Raw genomic sequence first — 22,014 nt, 5'->3', positions numbered from 1 at the left:
ATCATTGTTTCCAAATGAAAATAACTTTGTTTTAACCAAAGGGAAAATGGATTATTCAACTTTTTTCTAAGGTTAAAATTTATGTTTCCACTGCACTGTAAATACTTCTGTTACTTTTGCCTTCATAGCAAATGACAGCTAAAAAATTCTTTTATAAAATACTACCTCTGAAAACAGGGAAGTGGACCACAGGAAATGCTCTCTTACAAATTATCTAAGGTCTATGGAAATGTTCAATGCATCTATAATTATTCTATGAACAGTCATTTTAAAGAAAAACAGTATCTAACAGCATTTGGTAAGGTTGCTGGGCTCTGTCCAACTCAAGGAAATTACATGTCGAATTAATTCCAGTCACAAAACACTCTGAGATTTGCGACTAATGAGGAGTGAGATGTTTTCCATGAATTCGTCAACCACTCAGCAAGCTGCTTTGGACCCAGGCCTGTGGCGCCCCTGCCCTCTGTTCATCATCACCCTGACCCCTCTTCTCTCCTAAGGCAGGCTCCAGCTGCTCTGGGATTCCATGGAAAGAAGACCAGAAACTCACAAAGCAAGGCAGTGAAGAAACTGTGGAAAGATTTGGCTCCCTGCAGAAACCAGAATTTCTACAAGCCCATAAGGTCTAGAGAAGGGAAGTGAGGTAATACAGAAAGGTGATGCGGCAGCTCACAGTCTGGGGAGAGCTGCTCCCGGCCTTTTCACTCCTGTCTGCCTCAGGCCAGGCTGGCCGGCAGCTCTCGTTCCTTCAGCTGCTCCCCGCCCCGTCATCTCCCCTCAGCCATACCACCATGAGCTGCCCTAATTCCCAGGCAGCTTCAATTATTTGTCTCTGTTAAAGGAGGACAAATGAGAACTACACAGCTGTAAAGTCCCATGATTCTAAAAAATAATGTTGGAGGAAATGGTGGTTTTAAGTGAAAAAGCAGGCTCTAAATGTGTATACCCAATATCTCACACCTGTACAAGGTATATTGACCACACTGAAAACACTGAAAGAGATACCTCTGTATGTTGAGAATAGTCCTTTCTCATGTGATAGCAGATGCTTTTACTTTTCATGTACGTTTCACTATTTTTCCAAGTTTTCCTTATGAGCATAAAACTTTTTTGTGATAAGTAAAAGACACTAAATTTTATTTCTTTAAAAAAAAATCACTGGACAAAGAAAGCCAACATTACTAGCTAGTTATGGGAAAACAATTATCCTGTTAACAAGAAAAAATTCTAACGATCTTAATGGTTGGAATTTGACAAATAATTGTCAAGCCCTTTGTATCTGGTCCAGCAGCAATGGTGTGTGTTAAACTCTGACAACAGTAAGATATTTCAGATTTTTAAATTTTGTTTTCTTTGGCTAAGATGGGTTCCCAGGAACACTGTGAGAAATGTCACAATTTTCCACATCTGATTTGGCCAACATGTTGGAATCATTCTCAGGAAAATACCGCCAAAGAGCTTGAGGTTTTCCCCCAGGTTCTTTTTCTTTAAGGTCAGCAAATAGACACTTTCTTCCTCTTCTAACTCATAAACTTTCACTGCATGAGGCTTTACTGGCGTGTGTGCTTGCTAAGTCGCTTCAGTTGTGTCCAACTCTTTGTGACCCTATGGGCTGTAGCCCTCCAGGCTCCCCTGTCCATGGGGATTCTCCAGGCAAGAATACCGGAGTGGGTTGCCATGCCCTTCTCCAGGGGATTTTCTTGACCCAGGGATCTAATCCGTGTCTCTTCTGTCTCCGACACTGGCAGGTGGGTTCTTTACCACAAGCGCCACCTGGGAAGCCCCTCAGTGATATTAACATTAGTGTTAAATTAGTATTAAGTTCAAGTGTGTGTTAGTCACTCAGTCATGTCTGACTCTTTGTGACCCCATGGACTGCAGCCTGCCAGGTTCCTCTGTCCATGGAATTCTCCAGGCAAGAAAGAATACTGGAGTGGGCAGCCATTCCCTTCTGCAGGGGATCTTCCTGACCCAGGGACTGAATTCAGGTTTCCTGTATTGCAGGCACCTGAACCACCAAGGAAGCCATTAAATTTAAAGGAGACATAATATCCAGTTGCAGGAAAAACTAAGGGGCTGAATCAGCTCATGCTTGGATGGGTATTAAAAAGAACTGAGTTTTCAAATTTAATTTTTGAAGGTTTTTTTTTTTTTTTTTTGCCAAGTGAATATATTGCCCAAGTGTTATTTGACATATTTTGTTTGTATGCTTGCAAAATATGTTACTAGTTGGATGCCAACTATCTCACTTCAGCACAGGCCAGAACCTTCAGTTCAGTTCAGTACAGTCACTCAGTCATATCCGACTCTTTGCGACCCCACAGACTGCAGCATGCCAGGCATCCCTGTCCATCACCAACTCCTGAAGTTTACTCAAACTCATGTCCATTGAGTAGGTGATGCCATCCAACCATCTCATCCTCTGTTGTCCTCTTCTTCTCCGACCTTCAATCTTTTCCAGCATCAGGGTCTTTTCCAATGGGTCAGTTCTTTGTGTCAGGTGGCCAAAGTATTGGAATATCAGTTTCACCATCAGTCCTTCTAATGAATATTCAGGACTTATTTCCTTTAGGATGAACTGGTTTGATCTCCTTGCTGTCCAAGGGACTCTCAAGAGTCTTCTCCAACACCACAGTTCAAAAGCACCAATTCGTTGGCACTCAGATTTCTTTATAGTCCAACTCTCACATCCATATATGACTATTGGAAATACCATAGCTTTGACTAAACAAACCTTTGTTGGCAAAGTAATGTCTCTGCTTTTTAATATGCTATCTAGGTTGGTCATAACTTTTCTTCCAAGGAGCAAGCGTCTTTTAATTTCATGACTGCAGTCACCATCTGCAGTGATTTTGGAGCCCAGAAAAACAGTCTGTGACTGTTTCCACTGTTTTCCTATATGCCATGAAGTGATGGGACCAAATGCCACGATCATCTTAGTTTTCTAAGAGTTTAAGCCAACTTTGTTACTCTCCTCTTTCACTTACATCAAGAGGCTCTTTACTTCTTCTTCACTTGTGGTGTCATCTGCATATCTGAGGTTATTGGTATTTTTCCCGACAATCTTGATTCCAGCTTGTGCTTCATCCTGTCCAGAGTTTCTCATGATGTACTCTGCATATAAGTTAAATGAGCAGGGTGACAATATACAGCCTTGATGTATTCTTTTCCTGATTTGGAACCAGAACCTTGGTTCTTTTAAAATCAGAGCATTACAGTTTAGGCACATAGAAAGGAAGTGAAGGTAAACCTTCAGCAACATAAAACTGTCCCTGAGAATTTTGATTCGCAAAAAACTCACGTTCATCCTGTGGCCTCCACTGGGTACTTACTAACTGCTATTTCTCACTGGCCCCACTTACCGTAAGGTGTCACTTGTGATTGGTATGCTGATTAAATCCAGTAAAGATGTTCCTCCACCTAGCTCCCAAAAGTGAGCAATATCTTTCGGCTGAAAAAAACAGGTTTTTTTCATATTAATATTCTTTGATGTTTTTACATTTTAAATAGTTCTTATAGTTCATTAGCACCAGCCAGTAATAATTATGGATACAAGATATTACAGTCCTCAAGAGCCTTTGTGGCAGTCAAAATTTTCTCCTTTATTGATCCCATCCCTCAAAATACACTAAAACATCTATCCCAAAGAACAAAGATGAAACATTAAGAATATACATGGGTACTAAATGCCCTGATTCTACCCTAATTTAATAGAAGACATTAAACAGCACCCCAACTCTGTAAACATCACAGGCAGCAAACACTCACATTAGAAATAAAATCAACAAATTGAACACATTTGGAATTATCTTTGTGAAAACAGTTATAATTTTAGGTAGAAATAAAACAACTGAACAGGAAAACATCCTAATTGAGGGAGAAGACGGAAGCTCACATAACAAATCAGACATAAAGACAGGACAAGAGGAAGCGGGGAGAACAGATGGGAGTCCAACCTGCAGATAAGGATCGCCTGGGCAGAAGTATAAGCAGCTGATCTGGGCCTGAAATCCCTGGGGACAGTGACCGGCTGGCACCGGCAATACAAGTGGTAGGTGGGGGACACGGACTCTCTACAACTGCTTCCCTTTGCAGAGAACTCAAATGACAGGGGGACTAAAAGGGCTGGGCAGCCAAGTAGCTTGGAAAAAAGACCATCTATTCCACGGCAACTGTCCTAGACTGCTGGCTAGCTGATGGCATTGCTCCTTCCACCAGACACTGAGAGCCTTCAAGATATTATGATTGTGTGAGGAGCTGATAAAGTTCTTCCATTTAGAACTCTTAGGAGACCTTCAATCTGAGAAAGATGTGAATCTTCTAGAATGAATACGGAAAAGCCCAACTTGATAGTGTAAAGTTTAGCAGAAACAAACAGGTGAAAAAGAAACCACATGAGTTTTTATGTGCCCAATACCATGAACTTGAAAGAGGCAATGTCATTACAGCAGTTTTGGATAAATATAGTTTGCTTTTTGACAGGTTATCATCTCAACCATTGAAACTGTTTTGCAGTTGGTATTTGAATCTCTAATGTTTGTGGGGAGAAATAAATTTTCAATGGACAATCTCCCTCGATTCACAACTGGATGAAGAAAAGCTTTTAGAGCTTTTCTCAAAAATTAAGCTTATGAAAGTTGACTCAGAGTCTCCCACAACAAGGTTAAGCCTATTTCTAGGCCTATCACTCATGCAAAAATTTATGTGATTCACAAAAATAAAATTCTCCCACATCTCAATATACTGTTTTTTCTTTTCAATTTCATAGTTTTAATAACCAAGTTGCACTGGTGAATCCAGGAAGCAGCAACAGACAATTTTAACTCTCTATACACTATCTAATGATCAAACACTTAGACTGGATCAATCTATAAAAATTTGCCTGTGTTATGGAAGTTATGGGAGATACGGGACCTTCTTTATTCTAGATTGTTCTCCACACACCTAACTTTATTTAAGAAATGACCTCTTCCTTATGGGAACACCAAAAGAGAATTCTACTTAGAATTTTTTATTCTCCTAACATACACTATAAGTTCTCCCTCTATCCTGAACAATTTCTAACTATCCTCTACAGATAGACTAACCCAAGTGAAAACAGGATTATGGCCAGTTAGGGCCTGTGGTCTCAAATAGGATTACCAACTTTAAGATGTGTTTGTAAAAATGCTAATAATTTGGATTTTAAGCAGTATACTTTCATAAATATCCAACAGGTCAAATGTATATTTTTAGCAGATTTTTTTGGGAGACAAGATAACTCACAATGTTATTCTCATTTGAAAGAAGAAAATATTCCCAAAGCCTGTACAATGAAGTTACAGAGTAATCCTATTCAAGCATCTTAAGACATAACAAATGAGAAGGCCAAAATATTTTCACAGTTTGGGTGGCTTCCTCTGTGCTGAGTTGCATTTGACTTTAAAAGTATTACATAGCTAGGAAGTGTACTCCTGGATATGTTTATTGATTGTGGAAAAGATGGAAAATGTAAAACAATGTCAGCATCCTTACTCTCCATACACGTGTAGAGCAACATCACCAAAAAGACACTCACTATGTTATGTCCTTTTGCTCTTCTTCCATACGTATATTCCAAAGCTAAGGTTGGTTTTGGTGGCTCATCCCTGTACAGTGAAGACAAGTATTATTACCATCATTTTCTTAAGCTATCATCTTACCTTATTTTTGCTTCTTAAAAACTATTAGCAGAGAAGTTACACTGTGTATAACACATTGAGATAAAGATGATTAAGAATTTATACAAAAATAAGCCTTCAAAAAAACACCTTAACAGACTTTAGCAGCAACTGCAGAGGTGAGTAATGGCACCTGCATGTAGTGGCAGCGCCTAGCGACACCACTCGGGGAGCAGAGGAGGAGCTGGCAGTGTTGGTGGCTGTGTCAGGGCATAAGCGCTCGGCATCCAGGCCACGTGGGAAGCAAAGACAATAGGCTTATGCTCAGCCTCAATGTGGGGAGCTGGGAACGTAATGACTTTCAATTTAATGGAGACATCAATAAAAGATTTTTTATACAGTTCTCAACTGAAATCATAGCTCAAACCTGGGCATCATTTAGCTAATGAGCTGCAAACCAACAAGACTTTTCTTACCAAAACTTCCTGAAACCTGTACCGTAACCTGGTGGCATGCTTCCACGGTAAAGAAGGCTAGGAAGTACATAAAACAAACGGCAACAGGTACGGTCTGATGACCAATAATGTGCTTCAAAAGCATACCCATGAGCAATTCAAAGATTATAATGTTCAAATGATCATGAACTAGATAAAATTAATAAGTTTAAATAGCAGAGTAGCATAGCCAAAACAAGCAAGTACTATCTATTACAGATTAATTATGTTAATTTCTTCCCCCAAGTAAGGAAATCCATTATTAATCCTATATAATTTTTTTCTGCTTATTGTTGGTTTCATCTTTAAAGGAAGACTAAAAAGCCATAATATGGATTCACAAGAAATAGAATATTTTGTTTAGGTCGCAAAATGGAAATATGTCTTTTAGATTCTAACTTGCCTTACACAACAAGAATAAGCAAAAATGTATTCTAAAGTTTAATATAACACTTACCTGTCAAGACACCTTAGAATAATAGTAGTCTTTCCCTAGAAATTCAAAAAGAAAGAATACTATGTTAATGTCATCCACATGTAAAATTTTATTATTGTTCATAATTGTGGCCCAAAATAGCTTTTAATCACTTGAATGATAAATTACCTGGAAACTAGAAACTTTCAGAATTGCTCCTAAGTTTGATAAGTGGAAAAAGTTAACTGTCAACTTTCCATCAGAGTGTAACTACACTGCTATTATTATAATTATAAAGTACCACAGATGACAAATACTAGAAAATCAAACCTTATTTTAGTGGTCAACTTGGCAGCTGTCTTAAATTTTCTCTTTACTTGTTAATGCTAATTACTGGTTAAGCTAATGATTAGTGTCTTCTAAAATGTTTTAATTCCAATTTGTTGAAGTGGAAATAAAAAAGGATAACACACAAATATAGGACATGTTGAAGATATATTCCAAGTAAGCAATCCACATACCAGTTAGAATACTTTTTTTGGTTTTTCTTATTTCTAGAAGATGGACTTCAAATTTCTTTTTAGGAGTCAGGAAATAGAGGTTCTGGTCCCATCTCGGCCACTAATCATGAAACTTAACCTCACATCTGAGCCAGGGACTGGTTTAGTGGTTTAAGTCACTGTTTTTTTTTTTTTTTTTAACAGTGAAGCTTTACTTTTTTAAGACAATTTTTTACAGGAATATCAATAAAAGAGCAGCAGGGAAAGTTTACCAAAGGAGACCTTTAGGATTCAAAGAAAGCAGTTTAGAAAACTCAGGACTACCAAAAACACAGATTATTTCACTATATATGTGTCTTTTAAAGCCAAGGAACCTACAATACTTACCCCCAAAAAGATAAACTGTGACTCCAAATTACATCTGGGCTATGATTAAATTGAATGACTTTTTTGGTAGTAAGATATATAAATAAATAATTGGAATAGTACTAAAATACATAATTGAAAGATATTTATTGGTAGGTGTTATATCAAAGTGAAAGATCAGAAACAATCTAAATTTTCCAAATAGGGGACTGACTAAATTATGACCATCAATATAATGAATAACATGCAGATCATAGGAATAATGTAGGAATAGACATATTGACCTAAATCAAATCCCTTATGATTATACCGTGGAAGTGAGAAATAGATTTAAGGGACTAGATCTGATAGAGTGACTGATGAACTATGGGCGGACGTTTGTGACACAGCACAGGAGACAGGGATCAAGACTGTCCCCAAGAAAAAGAAATGCAAAAAAGCAAAATGGCTGTGTGAGTAGGGCTTACAAATACCTGTGAAAAGAAGAGAAGCAAAAAGCAAAGGAGGAAAGGAAAGATATTCCCATTTGAATGCAGAGTTCCAAAGAATAGCATGGAGGGATAAGAAAGCTTTCCTCAGTGATCAGCGCAAAGAAACAGATGAAAACAATAGAATGGGAAAGCCTAGAGATCTCTTCAAGAAAATTAAAAATACCCAGGGAACATTTCATGCAAAGATGGACTCAATAAAGGACATAAATGGTATGGACCTAACAGAAACAGAAGATATTAAGAAGAGGTGGCAAGAATACACAGAAGAACTGTACAGAAAAGATCTTCATGACCCAGATAATCATAATGGTGTGATCACTCACCTAGAGCCAGACATCCTGGAATGTGAAGTCAAGTGGGCCTTAGGAAGCATCACTATGAACAAAGCTAGTGGAAGTGATGGCATTCCAGTCGAGCTATTTCAAATCCTAAAAGATGATGTTGTGAAAGTGCTGCACTCAATATGCCAGCAAATTTGGAAAACTCAGCAGTGGCCACAGGACTGGAAAAGGTCAGTTTTCATTCCAATCCCAAAGAAAGGCACTGCCAAAGAACACTCAAACTACTGCACAACTGCACTCATCTCACACGCTAGTAAAGTAATGCTCAAAATTCTCCAAGCCAGGCTTCAGCAATACATGAACCGTGAAATTCCAGATGTTCAAGCTGGTTTTAGAAAAGGCAGAGGAACCAGAGATCAAATTGCCAACATCCGCTGGATCATGGAAAAAGCAAGAGAGTTCCAGAAAAACATCTACTTCTGCCAAAGCCTTTGACTGTGTGGATCACAATAAACTGTGGAAAATTCTGAAAGAGATGGGAATACCAGACCACCTGAGCTGCCTCTTGAGAAACCTATATGCAGGTCAGGAAGCAACAGTTAGAACTGGACATGGAACAACAGACTGGTTCCAAATAGGAAAAGGAGTATGTCAAGGCTGTATATTGTCACCCTGCTTATTTAACTTATATGCAGAGTACATCATGAGAAATGCTGGGCTGGATGAAGCACAAGCTGGAGTCAAGATTACCAGGAGAAATATCAATAACCTCAGATATGCAGATGACACCACCCTTATGGCACAAAGTGAAAAACAACTGAAGAGCCTCTTGATGAAAGTGAAAGAGGACAGTGAAAAAGTTGGCTTAAAGCTCAACATTCAGAAAACGAAGATCATGGCATCCAGTCCCATCACTTCATGGCGAATAGATGGGGAAACAGTGTAAACAGTGGCTGACTTTATTTTTGGGGGCTCCAAAATCACTGCAGATGATGACTAGAGCCACGAAATTAAAAGACGCTTGCTCCTTGAAAGAAAAGTAATGACCAACCTATACGGCGTATTAAAAAGCAGAGACATTACTTTGCCAACAAAGGTCCGTCTAGTCAAGGCTATGGTTTTTCCAGTGGTCATGTAGGATGTGAGCGTTGGACTGTGAAGAAAGCTGAGTGCTGAAGAATTGAAGCTTTTGAACTGTGGGGTTGGAGAAGACTCTTGAGAGTCCCTTGGACTGCAAGGAGATCCAACCAGTCCATCCTAAAGGAAATCAGTCCTGGGTGTTCATTGGAAGGACTGATGTTGAAGCTGAAACTCCAATACTGTGGCCACCTGATACAAACAACTGACTCATTTGAAAACACCCTGATGCTGGGAAAGATTGAAGGCAGGAGGAGAAGGGGACGACAGAGGATGAGATGGTTGGATGGCATCACCAACTCAATGGAGATGAGTTTGAGTAAACTCTGGGAGTTGGTTATGGACAGGGAGGCCTGGCGTGCTGTGGTCCATGAGGCTGCAAAGAGTCAGACACACTGAGCAACTGAACTGAACTCAATTGAACTGAGACACATTGACACAGTAAGACATGCATAATAGATTACCATGACCCTATTTTCAGTTAAAAATCATCTCTTCCTTGAGATGCATATACACACACATACAGATAGAGAAACAAACAGAAATCCAGAGAGACATCACATGTTAATACTGAGTGTTTCCAGGTGATAACTTTATAGGTAATTTATTTTCTAAAGAAAATCAGGATTTTCTAATTATCCTACACTTTACACGTATCTCATGCAGTGTATTTTTAACTTTTTAAAATAATGAGGATTTATGACACCTAAATATAAATGTATTCAATGTGCAGGAAGTATACAGAATTACTGTATTTTAGAATTGGTAGGAATCTTAGATAATATCTAGCTAATCTCAAATTCTCATGGTTCTGTAGTGGTGATTTAAATTATTTTTATTATCATTTCATATTAATGTATAAGACTACCTGGTGGAATTTCAAATAAAAACAAAACTCAGCTCTGGGCACTGAAATCAGCTTTTAGATTATCATTAAAATAACAATCCAAATTTTAAAAATTCACTAGTAAACTCTTGCCCTTTGAGAAGGCATCCACAGACTCCTGGGTTTCCAAGTCCAAGAAGCACTGACATAGTACAAGTTCACTGAGTGACTATCAGAATGAATCCCACATTCCCTTCTGTTACGTCCATCACAGCAGAAGTCCAGCCTCCCTCTGACTTGTCATCCTTGCAACTCTAATTCCATAATCCTCTACATATCCCTTGATTGGGCATAATAATCTCCTCCCTTCTAACACCCAGCTGCCCTGAATCCTCAACTTCTTCTTCAGAGCATTCTCTCTGTTGGCCTGCACTAACATATGACTATCTCTTGAACACTTCCTCTGCCGTCCTACTAAAGAAGGCTATTTGTTCATCACCCCCACACACTTCAGGGCCCTCCCTGCTCTCCAGTGCCACCTAGAGGCTATTACTCTACTTCTCTCCTCTTGCAGCAATCGTAAGAGGCTTGTATCAGCCTACCCTCTTGGTTGTCATCTCTTTCGGCTCAGTCTACCTTCCCCTCTCAGCTACTGTCATTAGTCTTGTTCACTTCACCCCTACGTGGGCATGGGCAACCCACCTATGACCCCGACCTCAAGGTGCCCTTTGCCTCAAGAGACTCTTTCCTTCACTCCACTTCTGCCACATGTCACTTTCGGGGTTCTATCTTGAACCATTTCACTCCTGGAAACTGTACCACTTTCAAAATCACATGTACAAACAACACATTCTCTAAGCACTTTTTTCAGAACTTTACTTTTTTCAGCTTTACTGAGAGGCCTCCAAAGTCCATGCATCCTTCTGGGACACAGGCCAGACACAGGCCAGACACAGCAGGGTGCTCTGGCTACCTGGGCACTGATGCTGCCTGGTAAAGATGTGGCCTCACTGACACAGAAGTTAGTTCCTGACTAACTTCTGTTAACATGCCTTTAACATGCCCCTTCATGCCCTTAACATGAAGCACAAAAATAAAATAGTATCATATATGCAACAATTATCTTGATTATATAAGATTATATATATCATAAGATAGTCCCCAACTTAGGATAGTTCCACTTATGATTTTTTGACTTCATGAGAGTGCAAAATTGATATACACTCAGTAGAAACCGCACTTTTCCCGGGCTAGTGATACGTGCTAATAAACTCTTCCTGTGATGGTGGGCAGCAGCAGTGAGCTGCAGCTCCCAGTCAGCCCCTCGATCATGAGGGGAACCACCAGTACCCTTATAACCATCCTGTTTTTCACTTTCAGTATGTTATTCAATAAACTGCACAAGATATTCAACACTTTATTATAAAATAGGCTGTGTGCTAGATAACTTGGCTCAACTGTAGGCTGAGGTAAATATTCTGAGCATATTTAAGGTAGGCTAGGCTAAGCTATCAGGAAGATTCCCTGGAGGAGGGCATGGCAACTCACTCCAGTATTCTTGCCTGGAGAATCCCATGGACAGAGTAGCCTTGTGGGGTTGCAAAAAGTTGGACATGACTGAAGTGACTTAGCACACAAGCATATAGGCTGAGCTATGGCATCGGTTAGGTCAGATGTGTTAAATGCACTTTTTGACTGACAGTATTTATGGGGATGTAACCTCACCGTAAGTTAAGGAAAGTCTGTAATATAAACCCCAAATAGGATGAATATCAGCATCTTGGATCTGCAAGTCTTGGCCTTTTTTAGACAGTGTCACCAGCAGTTCTGTGTCTCTGGCCAGAACTTTGTAATCCAAGCAAAGCTGCATGAAGATATGATACATCTGTTCCTGCTCTGTATGGCTACTTCCAAACCCTTTTTGCATCCCTGGCTAAACAACAGAAACTTACAGTGAGTGGTCCAGGGTCTCTGGCTACTAAAGTGTTCTGATGGATATGCTGTCCTTTTCCCCCTTATTTTTCACGACAATAAATAACCCTTTGAAACCCTGTGACAGACATCATTGCGTGTGTTAGTCGCTCAGTCATGTATGACTCTTTGCGACCCCACAGGCTGTAGCCCACCAGGCTCCTCTCCATGGAATTCTCCAGGCAAGAATACTGGAGTGGGCTGCTATTCCCTTCACCAGGGGATCTTCCCGACCCAGAGATTGAACCCTGGTCTCCTGCACTGCAGGCAGATTCTTTACCATCTGAGCTACCACAATTCAATTATTCCTTAAATGAAATTCCTAAAAGTGAAGTAACTGAATTTAAAAAATGAATATTATTTAAGATAATGCCTATTGACTTAGATGCTGAGTTAGATATTTAAATGGATCCTGGCTTTTATACTCAGTTGAGGTGGAAAACCTTAATATTGTCAAATTATGAAATAAAAATATAGTTAAAATATTTTAAATTATATTTACTACTATAATTTTTCCTAGATCAATTCACGCTAAATATGGTATTGTTGTTCAGTTGCTAAGTCATGTTCAACCTTGTGACCCCATGGACTGCAGTGTACCAGGCTTCCCTGTCCTTCACTATCTCTTGGAGTTTGCTCAAACTCATGTCCATTGAGTTGGTGATGCCATCCAACCATCTCATCCTCTGTTGCTCCCTTTTCCTCCTGGCCTCAATCTTTCCCAGTATCAGGGTCTGTATTCCCAGTACCAGCTCAGTGTTCCCTGAGCTGGCTCTTCATATCACAAGGGCAAAGTATTGGAGCTTCAGTATCAGTCCTTCCAATGAATATTCAGGGTTGATTTCCTTTAGGATTGACTGGTTGGATCTCCTTGCCGTACAAAAGACTCTCAAGATTTTCTCCAGTACCACAATTTGAAAGCATCAATTCTTTGACGCTCAGCATTCTTTATGGTCCAACTCTCATATCTATACACAACTATTGGAAAAATCATAGCTTTGACTATATAGACCTTTGTAGGCAAAGTGACATCTTTGCTTTTTAATATGCTAAGTTTATTATAGCTTTCCTTCCAAGGAGCAAGTGTCTTTTAATTTCAATGGCTGCTGTCACCATCTGTAGTGATTTTGGAGCCCAAGAAAATAAAATCTGTCACTGCTTCCACTTTTTCCCCATCTATTTACCATGGATCAGATGCCATTATCTTAGTTTTCTGAATGTTGAAATATGGTATTAGCTAAGTATAAATTTAGCTCATTAACTTCAAGTTCAATGGTTCCATGGCCATGAATTTGCACAAAATGTCTAAATATTATTTTCAAAATGTAATTATCCTAATATTAGGTGATAAAAATAATAATAACTTATTTTATATGTAAAATTCTTTCACCTGGGTATTTTCCAATCATGTCTCGGTGAGAACATTAATGTTATAGTCCACATTCTTCTTAACTAACTTCCCCTTATGGTACACAATACTTAAATTTCTCAAAAGATATAATGTGGTATTCTATGTGAAATTATCTCTCTGTTGATCTTAAGGGTTTGCTAAACCTGTGCACACATCAACCCATGGATTTTGGCTGACTTCTGCTAATCTGTGTGGAGATAACTGACATTACTAGAGGAAGAAATGACAAAGAGATTTTATCTCAACTGCCAACACTTTCCTGGAATACTATAGATCAGATGTCATCTTCAGGATCAGCAGAAAAGGGGAACATAATTGATAAAATGTGTGTGGAAGATGTGTGCCTACTATCTTCTGTCCCTTACAGAACCATGGAAAGGATCTGATGATAACCAGATCTTAGACAATGGAGAACTGGAAAAGCAAAAGCGTGGAGGTCTAAACAGCTTCCTTTCCTCTTTTCTGCCACCTAGAGATTGAGGTTTAGGGTGAGAAAATAAGCTCTGGGAAGTGAAAGACTAGTCAGCGATAAAGTTTTCTGAGCCACAGTCTAAGAATACTAGCATGATTAACCCTTTGAAAAAAATTTTTCTGCAACCTTTATTTTTTTCCTTTTCCATTATGGTTTATCATGGGACACTGAATACAGTTCCTGTGTGATACACTAGGATCTTGTTGATCCATTCTGCATATAATAGTTTATACAGAATGACTATACCTTGATAAGAAGTGAAACATACGTCAGGAGGATCAGAAGATCATGCCTAAAAACTTGACAATCAAATGAGATTAGAGAAAACAAGAGAGAAAGGTCCAGATAAACGGAGATGTCATTTGGTATGACATTAAGAAAAAAGTTTTTAAGAGAATAATGGAAGAGGGTCCATGTAATTCACAGAACAAAGCAGCTGAGACAAGGCCTTAGAATACTACATTACAGCCAGAGATGCAAAACCGTGCAAGTAATAAGTGCAACATTATCACAGAAAAACAAAATGACCTCATATATATTACCAAGGCCTGTGGCATGAGTAAGTGTAATATATCACTGTAAAGAATAAAAAAAGGAGGAAAACTGCAGCACACTTTGTGTATTTGTATGGTAACTGACAAATATGCAGGGGGTGGCAGCATAAACAAATGCATTTGGATGAAAATAAAGGAACACATGAAACTTGTGACAGTATACAGGAGATTGCAGCCTGACCATATGCTATCTGATGGCACACATCACAAGAGGAATACAGATAAAGTATAACAGTGTAGGGGACATCAACTACTCGAGACAGTGTCTAACTCAGTTTGAATTGAGTTTTCAGTCACTCCTAAAAAAGATAATAACAGACTCACACAGAAACTAGGGTTAGAGAGAGGTAAAGTGACTCATTCCAACCTAGAATTCTATACCTAGATAAACTTTCAATCCAGAGTGAGGGTGAAATAAAGATATTTCACACGTGCAAGGTCTCAAAATTTTACTTCCCATGTATACTTTCCCAGGAAACTACAAAAGAATACTCCACAAAGACATACTTGAGTAAACCAAGAAAAAAGAAGACACAGGATCCAGGGAACTGGAGCTCCAACACAAAGATGCAAAGGGAATCCCCAAGACATTAGGGAGGGACAGTAGCCATGCAGCTACTTGTGAAAGAGATACTTAACCCTAAATGATAACCACAATGTTACTGGAAGTGCAAGTGTGAGAGAGATGCGGAAGTATATAGTCTTCTATCAGAGACTCAACAGGTAATGTCTAACATTGTGTTTATGAAAATAGCCCATAAACACATTATTCAGAAGTAAAGAAGTACAATTATAGAAGAAACAGTAAAAGATATGAAAATGGTGGCTTTGAGGAGAGATTCTGAACTGTGAACAGAGGTTATTTTGCTTTACACACCTTTGGATAATCTTTAAAAAAAAATGTTGTGTATTTTATTTTTCTGTCATGCCAAGTGCAGGAGTATGATCGTTTCCTTTCTCAAATAACTTTTCCCCAAAGTTTAAAACGTCTTTGTATTTTATTTGCTAAGTCTTTATATGTATCCCCCCCCCTTTCTTTTTTTGGCCATAGCCATGCGGCCTGCAGGATGCCAATTCCAGCCCAGGGATTAACTCATCCTGTTGGCAGTGAAAGCAGAAAGCCACAACCACTGGACTGCCAGGGAATTTCCTGTAGCTTTTATGTGCATTAGTTATCTATTGCTACATAGTAAATTAATCCCAAATTTGTCAAGTTTTAAAACAACAGCCATTATTTCAGCCAGTTTCTCAGAATCTGGAATCTGAGAGTACCTTAGTTGGATGGTTCTGGCTTAAGAATTTTCATAAAGTTGTAGTCAAGACGTCATTTGGGACGAAAGTTATCTCTTGGCTCAACTGAACTGGAGAATCATTTTCCAAGCTCCTTAACGTGGTTGCTGGCAAAAGGCAATCAGTTCCTTGCTGGCTCTTGGCCACAGGCTTTAGTTCTTTGCCATGTAGACTGGACCTGCATACAACATGGCAGCTTGCTTCCTCCAAAGTGAAAGATCAAAAGGGAGAGGTTACCTAAGACAGGCTGCCTTGTGAAAGAGAGCATCCCCATGGTTGGAAATATTCAAACCTAGACTATACAACCACTGTCTGGAATGGCTCTCAACATTTTGATGAGGTACTAGAACCCTTGGGAAACCCGATTTCCCATTAAAAAACACCAGTGCACACACACAATTCTGCATACATTTCTAGGGAGCTCATGGACCCCAAAAAGTAATTCCATGGATTCCAGGGTAAGAATCCCTATTGCAGAAGACCAGACTATCTCCAGGGTTCTTTCCATTTCTGTGACACTAGTTTAAGATAAGTGAAAGTAAATGCATTATACTCTATATGGTTCATGTTTTTTATATGTGCTTGTTTTAGCTACACAAGTTATCTATAAATATGACCATTAGAATAGTATTTATGGTGCTTTTGTGCAAACTGGGAAAAGATGACTCCTCTGGGCTGTCTAGTCAGAAACAAGTACCCCTTCCTCTGGGTTCCTGTGGCTCAGGTCAGGACACACCACTTGACAAGAAGAGGCAGGTTGGGTGTGTTAGTTCCCACCCTTCCATGAGCAGGGCCCAACCAGATTTAAAGTAACCAGCAGGCTGGAGCTTGGTCATCTGGTTAAAGAGTTGAAATACCTACATTTTTACCAAAGTATTAAAGTAAATGTTACCATTGGCTATTAAATCATCACAATGCTTGCGGTGAAAAAAGTACGAGCAAATGCATTACCCCATTTTTACTGCCAATGAAGAAAACAGACTTTTCTCCAATTTCAACTCCATCACCTTCACTTCCACCACTTCTCCGTTCTTCCACTTCAGCTTTTGCAATTTCCCAGAGAGTTTCACTATATGAGAGAAAGATAACCAAAATTCAGAAAAACAAAAAGAATCCTTACAAAATTTCTCTCCAGCCCACAGAAATTTCATTTCAATCAGATTTATAAAACAAACCAATATCATTTGTGGGGGAGGACAATGAGCTGGTAAAACTTTGGAGGATTAGTCATTTTCTGTGTACTAGATGGAAGAAGAAAATGATAAACAGAGCCTTTACTGCCAAGATCTGAAGTTGTCTTATTTTGGGACTCCTGGCCAGGGCTGAAAGCTGTATGTGTTCGCCTCTCAGACACACATGAAGGTACAATGCCTTTTGGAAACATACAACTGGAAAACCACCAACATCTAAGAAAAGGGGGAAACATGTAAAACTAGTTTACCACATAACCTTTGCTACCTGAAATAGTTTTAGTTTTTTAAAATTATACATTTTTTGGCTCAAGATTCCTTTTTTACAATATAAAAGAAGGGAGAAAATCACCTAAAATTCCTTTTGAAAATCATCCTTTCATTCACCTCTCTACACAGGTAAGATTTTTTTTTTTAAAGTAAAGTCTAAATAAATTATGGAGTACTGAGCTAGAAAATATGAGTAAGATTTCATGTTTTATCCACCTGAATCTACTACTTTCTTCATAGAGAGTATGCCAACTTGAGTAAATTACCTAACCTCTCTGGATCCTTCATTCAACAGATATTTATTGAGCACCTAGTACACTCACATTTCTGTGCTAGTCCCCAGGTTCACTTTTGTTTCTTCTCCTCTAACTACTGACTAAAAAACACCACCGACTTCATAGGACTGCCATGATTGTAAAATGTGATAATTCATTTAGGTTAGGGCCTGGCCTATATATAATCACCTAAAATTAGTGAGTGTTCATAATTATTATTTTTCAAGAACTAGGAATGGAAAAGGGGGGCCTGCACTAAAATTCACACATTTACTTCACAGGCGAGCCCCTAAGAACTCAGTCTGGGCCTGTTTGCTCTTCAGTTACACCCATTTCTTCATAACGTGATTATCTCCTTTCCAAGTTCCCAGCAGTAAAGAGAAAAAGGTGTTGTAACCATTTACGGTGATGGGAAACTTAAGGTTCATAAACTCAACAGCGATCACACAGCCCATCCACAATACAAAAAAAAAAAACTCCAGAAAGCTCGCTCTGTGATGGAGTCCAGTACCCCACTCTCTCCCTCATGTCTTTACAAGTCGTTCAGGGAAGTTTTAGGCATGATCTTGAGAACAAGTAACTAAAATAAACATCAGAGAAGAGTTAAAATGTATCTGATAGGTGATTAAAATCCCACCCCCTCCCCTTAAAATGTGACCTTAGATTTTTCAGTGTCTTCACTAGTTTCCCCTCTTTTATCTTTGTCGTAAACCCCTGCACTCGGACAGGAGGTCCCCGAGGAAGTGGGTTTGTGGTCTGGCTCACCGCCTGAAACCCTGTTCCTAGAACATTTCTGGGTCCTCAAAAAACTTTTTGAAGAAATGAATGATTGGAGTTGAATCATCTTTCAACATCTCTTAACTTTTCCACCTCTGGAACTTTTCTACTTGCTTTTGGCAGAATGCATACTCTTAAGGATAGTACCTTGACAAACCGACTACGGGACTCGCTGTAACTCCTCTCCCCACATATACTGCCAGCGGCCTCTCCCTCCACCGCCGCTCCCCGCCTCCACCGCCGCTCCCCGCCTCCACCCCATCCAGGCTGAGTTGGGAAAGAAGGGAGGCTCTCGAGGGTTGAATAAACCAGGCTCAAGCAGGGTTGCAGGGATACCTGGGCATCGTGGCTTGGCCGCCCCAGTGTCCTGATCGCCGCGTGAGGCCCAGCCTAGAATCAGCCGCACGGCGAACTCGGAGGGAGGCCGGGTTAAAGCAGAGTATTGCGTTGCCATGGTAGCTACGTCACACTCATGGGTTGCGTGCAGAGTAGAGGCATCATGGGAAAGGTAGTTTTTAGCGTTCTTTTCTCGTCTCAGCTTCAGCCGTTTTGGATGGGAGAGGAGACTCGTGGCAGTAAATCTGGGACTTAAAAAACTCTGGGCCGGAAGTGTTCTTTTATTTAAAAAATATTCTCCTGAGTACCGACTATTTATATGCCAGGGGTCTCTGTCTTGAATTACTTTTCTCTCCCCAATAACAGTGATTTGGGAGTGGAGGAGGAAACAATCTCCTGAGCGGTTTTCTAGTGATTTACTAGAGACAAAGATTTTAGTATTTTCCAGCCTTCTGTTTGGTTGTTTCAGATTTTGTAGAATAGCATATCGTTTGAAAGTGAGAGAAAATATTAGTCGCTTAGTCGTCTTCGACTCTTTGGGACTCCACGGACTCTAGCCCGCCAGCCTCCTCTGTCCATGGAATTCTCCAGGCAAGAAAAGTGGAATGGGTAGCCATTCCCTTCTCCACGGGATCTTCCTGACTCAGGGATCAAACCCAGGCCTCCTGCATGGCAGGTGGATTCGTTACCATCTGAACACCAGGGAAGCCCAGCACATTGTTTATTAAAAAGTTAATAAAGCAAATGCATCTCTGTAATACTTCATTTACTTATATCCAAGTCAATAACAAAGTTATTAATATTACTATATGACACACACACTAATTAAAGGAAGCCAAAGGTATAAACTATTGCAGAGAGGTAAGAACAAGTGACTCGGCCTAAAGGAGCTGATGAAACTTTCATGGCAGTGACAGTGTTTGATCCGTCTCGAATGCTGACCCAGGCTCTCTAGCCCAAGATGAGCTGACTGTTGGAAGGAGAAATTTCCCTCTACTGTTCTGCCATTTGCTTAGTCTCTATTGTGTGATGTTCAAGAATATGAATTTTGGAGTAAGATAGTTTGAAGTCCTGACTCAGCCACACTAAGTTGCCACTAGGGATAAATTACTCAATTTCTCTGAGTCTTTGCTTCCAATCCGGTAAAGCAAGAAAAAAATTGTGACTTTTAAATGAGATAAATATATGTAAAACATAACTTCTGTGTGTCTGAAACACTGTTTTAAGTGCTTAATACCTGTTATGGTAAGGGAAGTGGCTGATCAGCAGCTTTGAAGAAACACAAGGAAATGAAGCAGATGGAAATAAAAGGCATTAACTTCTGATAAAATCTTTGGGGACAAACTTCTCCCAATATTTAGGTGCATTTTGGAGACACAGAAGACTACAGTTGCAAATAGGAAGGGAAGTAATGGAGGGGAGTTCAACAGAGAAAGAATGGTAGCAAGGGAGGCTGATACATCATGGAGTCAGCATCTATTATATATCCCGGAGCTAGCCCACCTATAAACTCACAAACTGATGTGGGACAAATTGTGATAAATCATGATGGCTGGGGTTCTGGAACTTTATATGCCTTTTGCATGTTAGTTGGGAAGCCCTATTGCTATGGATAACAATAATGGCAGCTAACATTTTTTCTGTGGACTAGGCACAGTATTAGCAAGTTAAAGTTGTAATGGTTTGGATAACTGGGACAGGTGGTTGAAGTAGTGAGTATGGTAACCAGGTGAAGGTTATCTGGCTGGGCCCTAATCACCAGCATTGATTCAGGAGTGAGTCACTTGATTCACCTTGATCTAATTAAGATGAGTTCTGTTTTCTATCTTTTTGCTTCCTGAGGCTTTATCAGTTCAGTTCAGTTGCTCAGTTGTGTCTGACTCTGCGAGACCCCATGAACTGCAGCACACCAGGCCTCCCTATCCATCACCAACTCCTGCAGTTCACCCAAACTCATGTCCATTTAGTCAGTGATGCCATCTAACCATCTTATCCTCTGTCGTCCCCTTCTCCTCCTGCCTTCAATCTTTCCCAACATCAGGGTCTTTTCAAATGAGTCAGCTCTCCGCATCAGGTGGCCAAAGTATTGGAGTTTCAGCTTCAACATCAGTCCTTCCAATGAACACCCAGGACTGATTTCCTTCAGAATGGACTGGTTGGATCTCCTTGCAGTCCAAGGGACTCTCAAGAGTCTTCTCCAACACCACAGTTCAAACGCATCAATTCTTCTGAGCTCAGCTTTCTTCATAGTCCAACTGTCACATCCATACATGACTACTGAAAAAACCATACCCTTGACTAGATGGACCTTTGTGGACAAAGTAATGTCTCTACTTTTTAATATGCAGTCTAGGTTGATCATAACTTTCCTTCCAAGGAGTAAGCGTCTTTTAACTTCATGGCTGCAATCACCATCTGCAGTGATTTTGGAGCCCCCCAAAATAAAGTCAGCCATTGTTTCCCCATCTATTTGCCATGAAGTGATGGGACTGAATGCCATGATCTTAGTTTTCTGAATGTTGAGCTTTAAGCCAAATTTTTCACTCTCCTCTTTCACTTTCATCAAGAGGCTCTTTAGTTCTTCTTCACTTTCTGCCATTAGGCTTCATATTTAGACAAATAAAGAGACTTTCCAGGGTAGATGAAATTGTTCGAGTATACAAAGATTAGAACTCCTCTTCTGGATCAGCCCAAGAAGACTCACAGATTTCAGTGATGGTGATGGAGGAGGAGATAATTTTTATGCTGCTTGCTGAATGAAATGAGCAATTACGTGAAAGGTAAAGGAATGGGCAGAGTATATTCAGTGACCTGTGAATAGTTTGGGGTAGAGGTGTCTGGTGGGGCTAAGGTGCGACAGTAAGCTAGGTAGGTAGATTGGACTACCGTGAAAGGTCTTGCAATCTGGATTTTACTGTGTTGGTTATGAGAAACCAAATAAGATTTCAAATAGGGGTGTGCCATGATTAGACCTTTCCAGCGAGTTGGCTGTTTGTCTCAGGTGGCCAAAGTAGGGGAGCTTCAGCATTACACTTTCCAATGAGTATTCAGGGTTGCCTCTTTTAAGACCAGCTTGATTTCCTTGCTGTCCAAGGGACTCTCAAGAGTCTCCAGCACCACAGTTTGAAAGCTGAAAAGACCCTTATGCTGGGAAAGATTGAAGGCAAAAGGAGAAGAGGGCGGTAGAGGATGAGATGGTTGGAAAGCAACACCGACTCAGTGGACTTGAACTTGGGCAAACTTCAGGAGCAAGTGATAGGGAGGCTGCAGTCCATGGGGTCACAAACAGCTGGATATGACTTAGCTACTGAACAATAAC

At 39.9% G+C, this 22,014-nt stretch overlaps 1 protein-coding gene across 1 annotated transcript in view; it reads right to left on the bottom strand.

Annotated features, from left to right (window-relative positions):
- The window catches only part of DYNC2LI1 (dynein cytoplasmic 2 light intermediate chain 1), a 36,692-nt gene extending 17,989 nt beyond the window's left edge, over positions 1 to 18,703 (bottom strand). The window contains exons 1-5 of the mRNA XM_052649246.1: positions 18,696 to 18,703; positions 16,799 to 16,916; positions 6,591 to 6,625; positions 5,558 to 5,627; positions 3,363 to 3,451 (exon numbers count right to left, since the gene is read on the bottom strand). Coding sequence (XP_052505206.1) covers positions 3,363 to 3,451; positions 5,558 to 5,627; positions 6,591 to 6,625; positions 16,799 to 16,916; positions 18,696 to 18,703 — 320 coding nt within the window. The remainder of the gene's footprint in view (positions 1 to 3,362; positions 3,452 to 5,557; positions 5,628 to 6,590; positions 6,626 to 16,798; positions 16,917 to 18,695) is intronic.
- Positions 18,704 to 22,014: the final 3,311 nt, after the last annotated feature.

This window comes from Budorcas taxicolor, chromosome 11 (assembly GCF_023091745.1).
Source record: "Budorcas taxicolor isolate Tak-1 chromosome 11, Takin1.1, whole genome shotgun sequence".
Taxonomy (NCBI): Eukaryota; Metazoa; Chordata; class Mammalia; order Artiodactyla; family Bovidae; genus Budorcas; species Budorcas taxicolor.
Note: the sequence above shows the minus strand (reverse complement) of the source record. Positions and strands in the feature narration are given on the sequence as shown.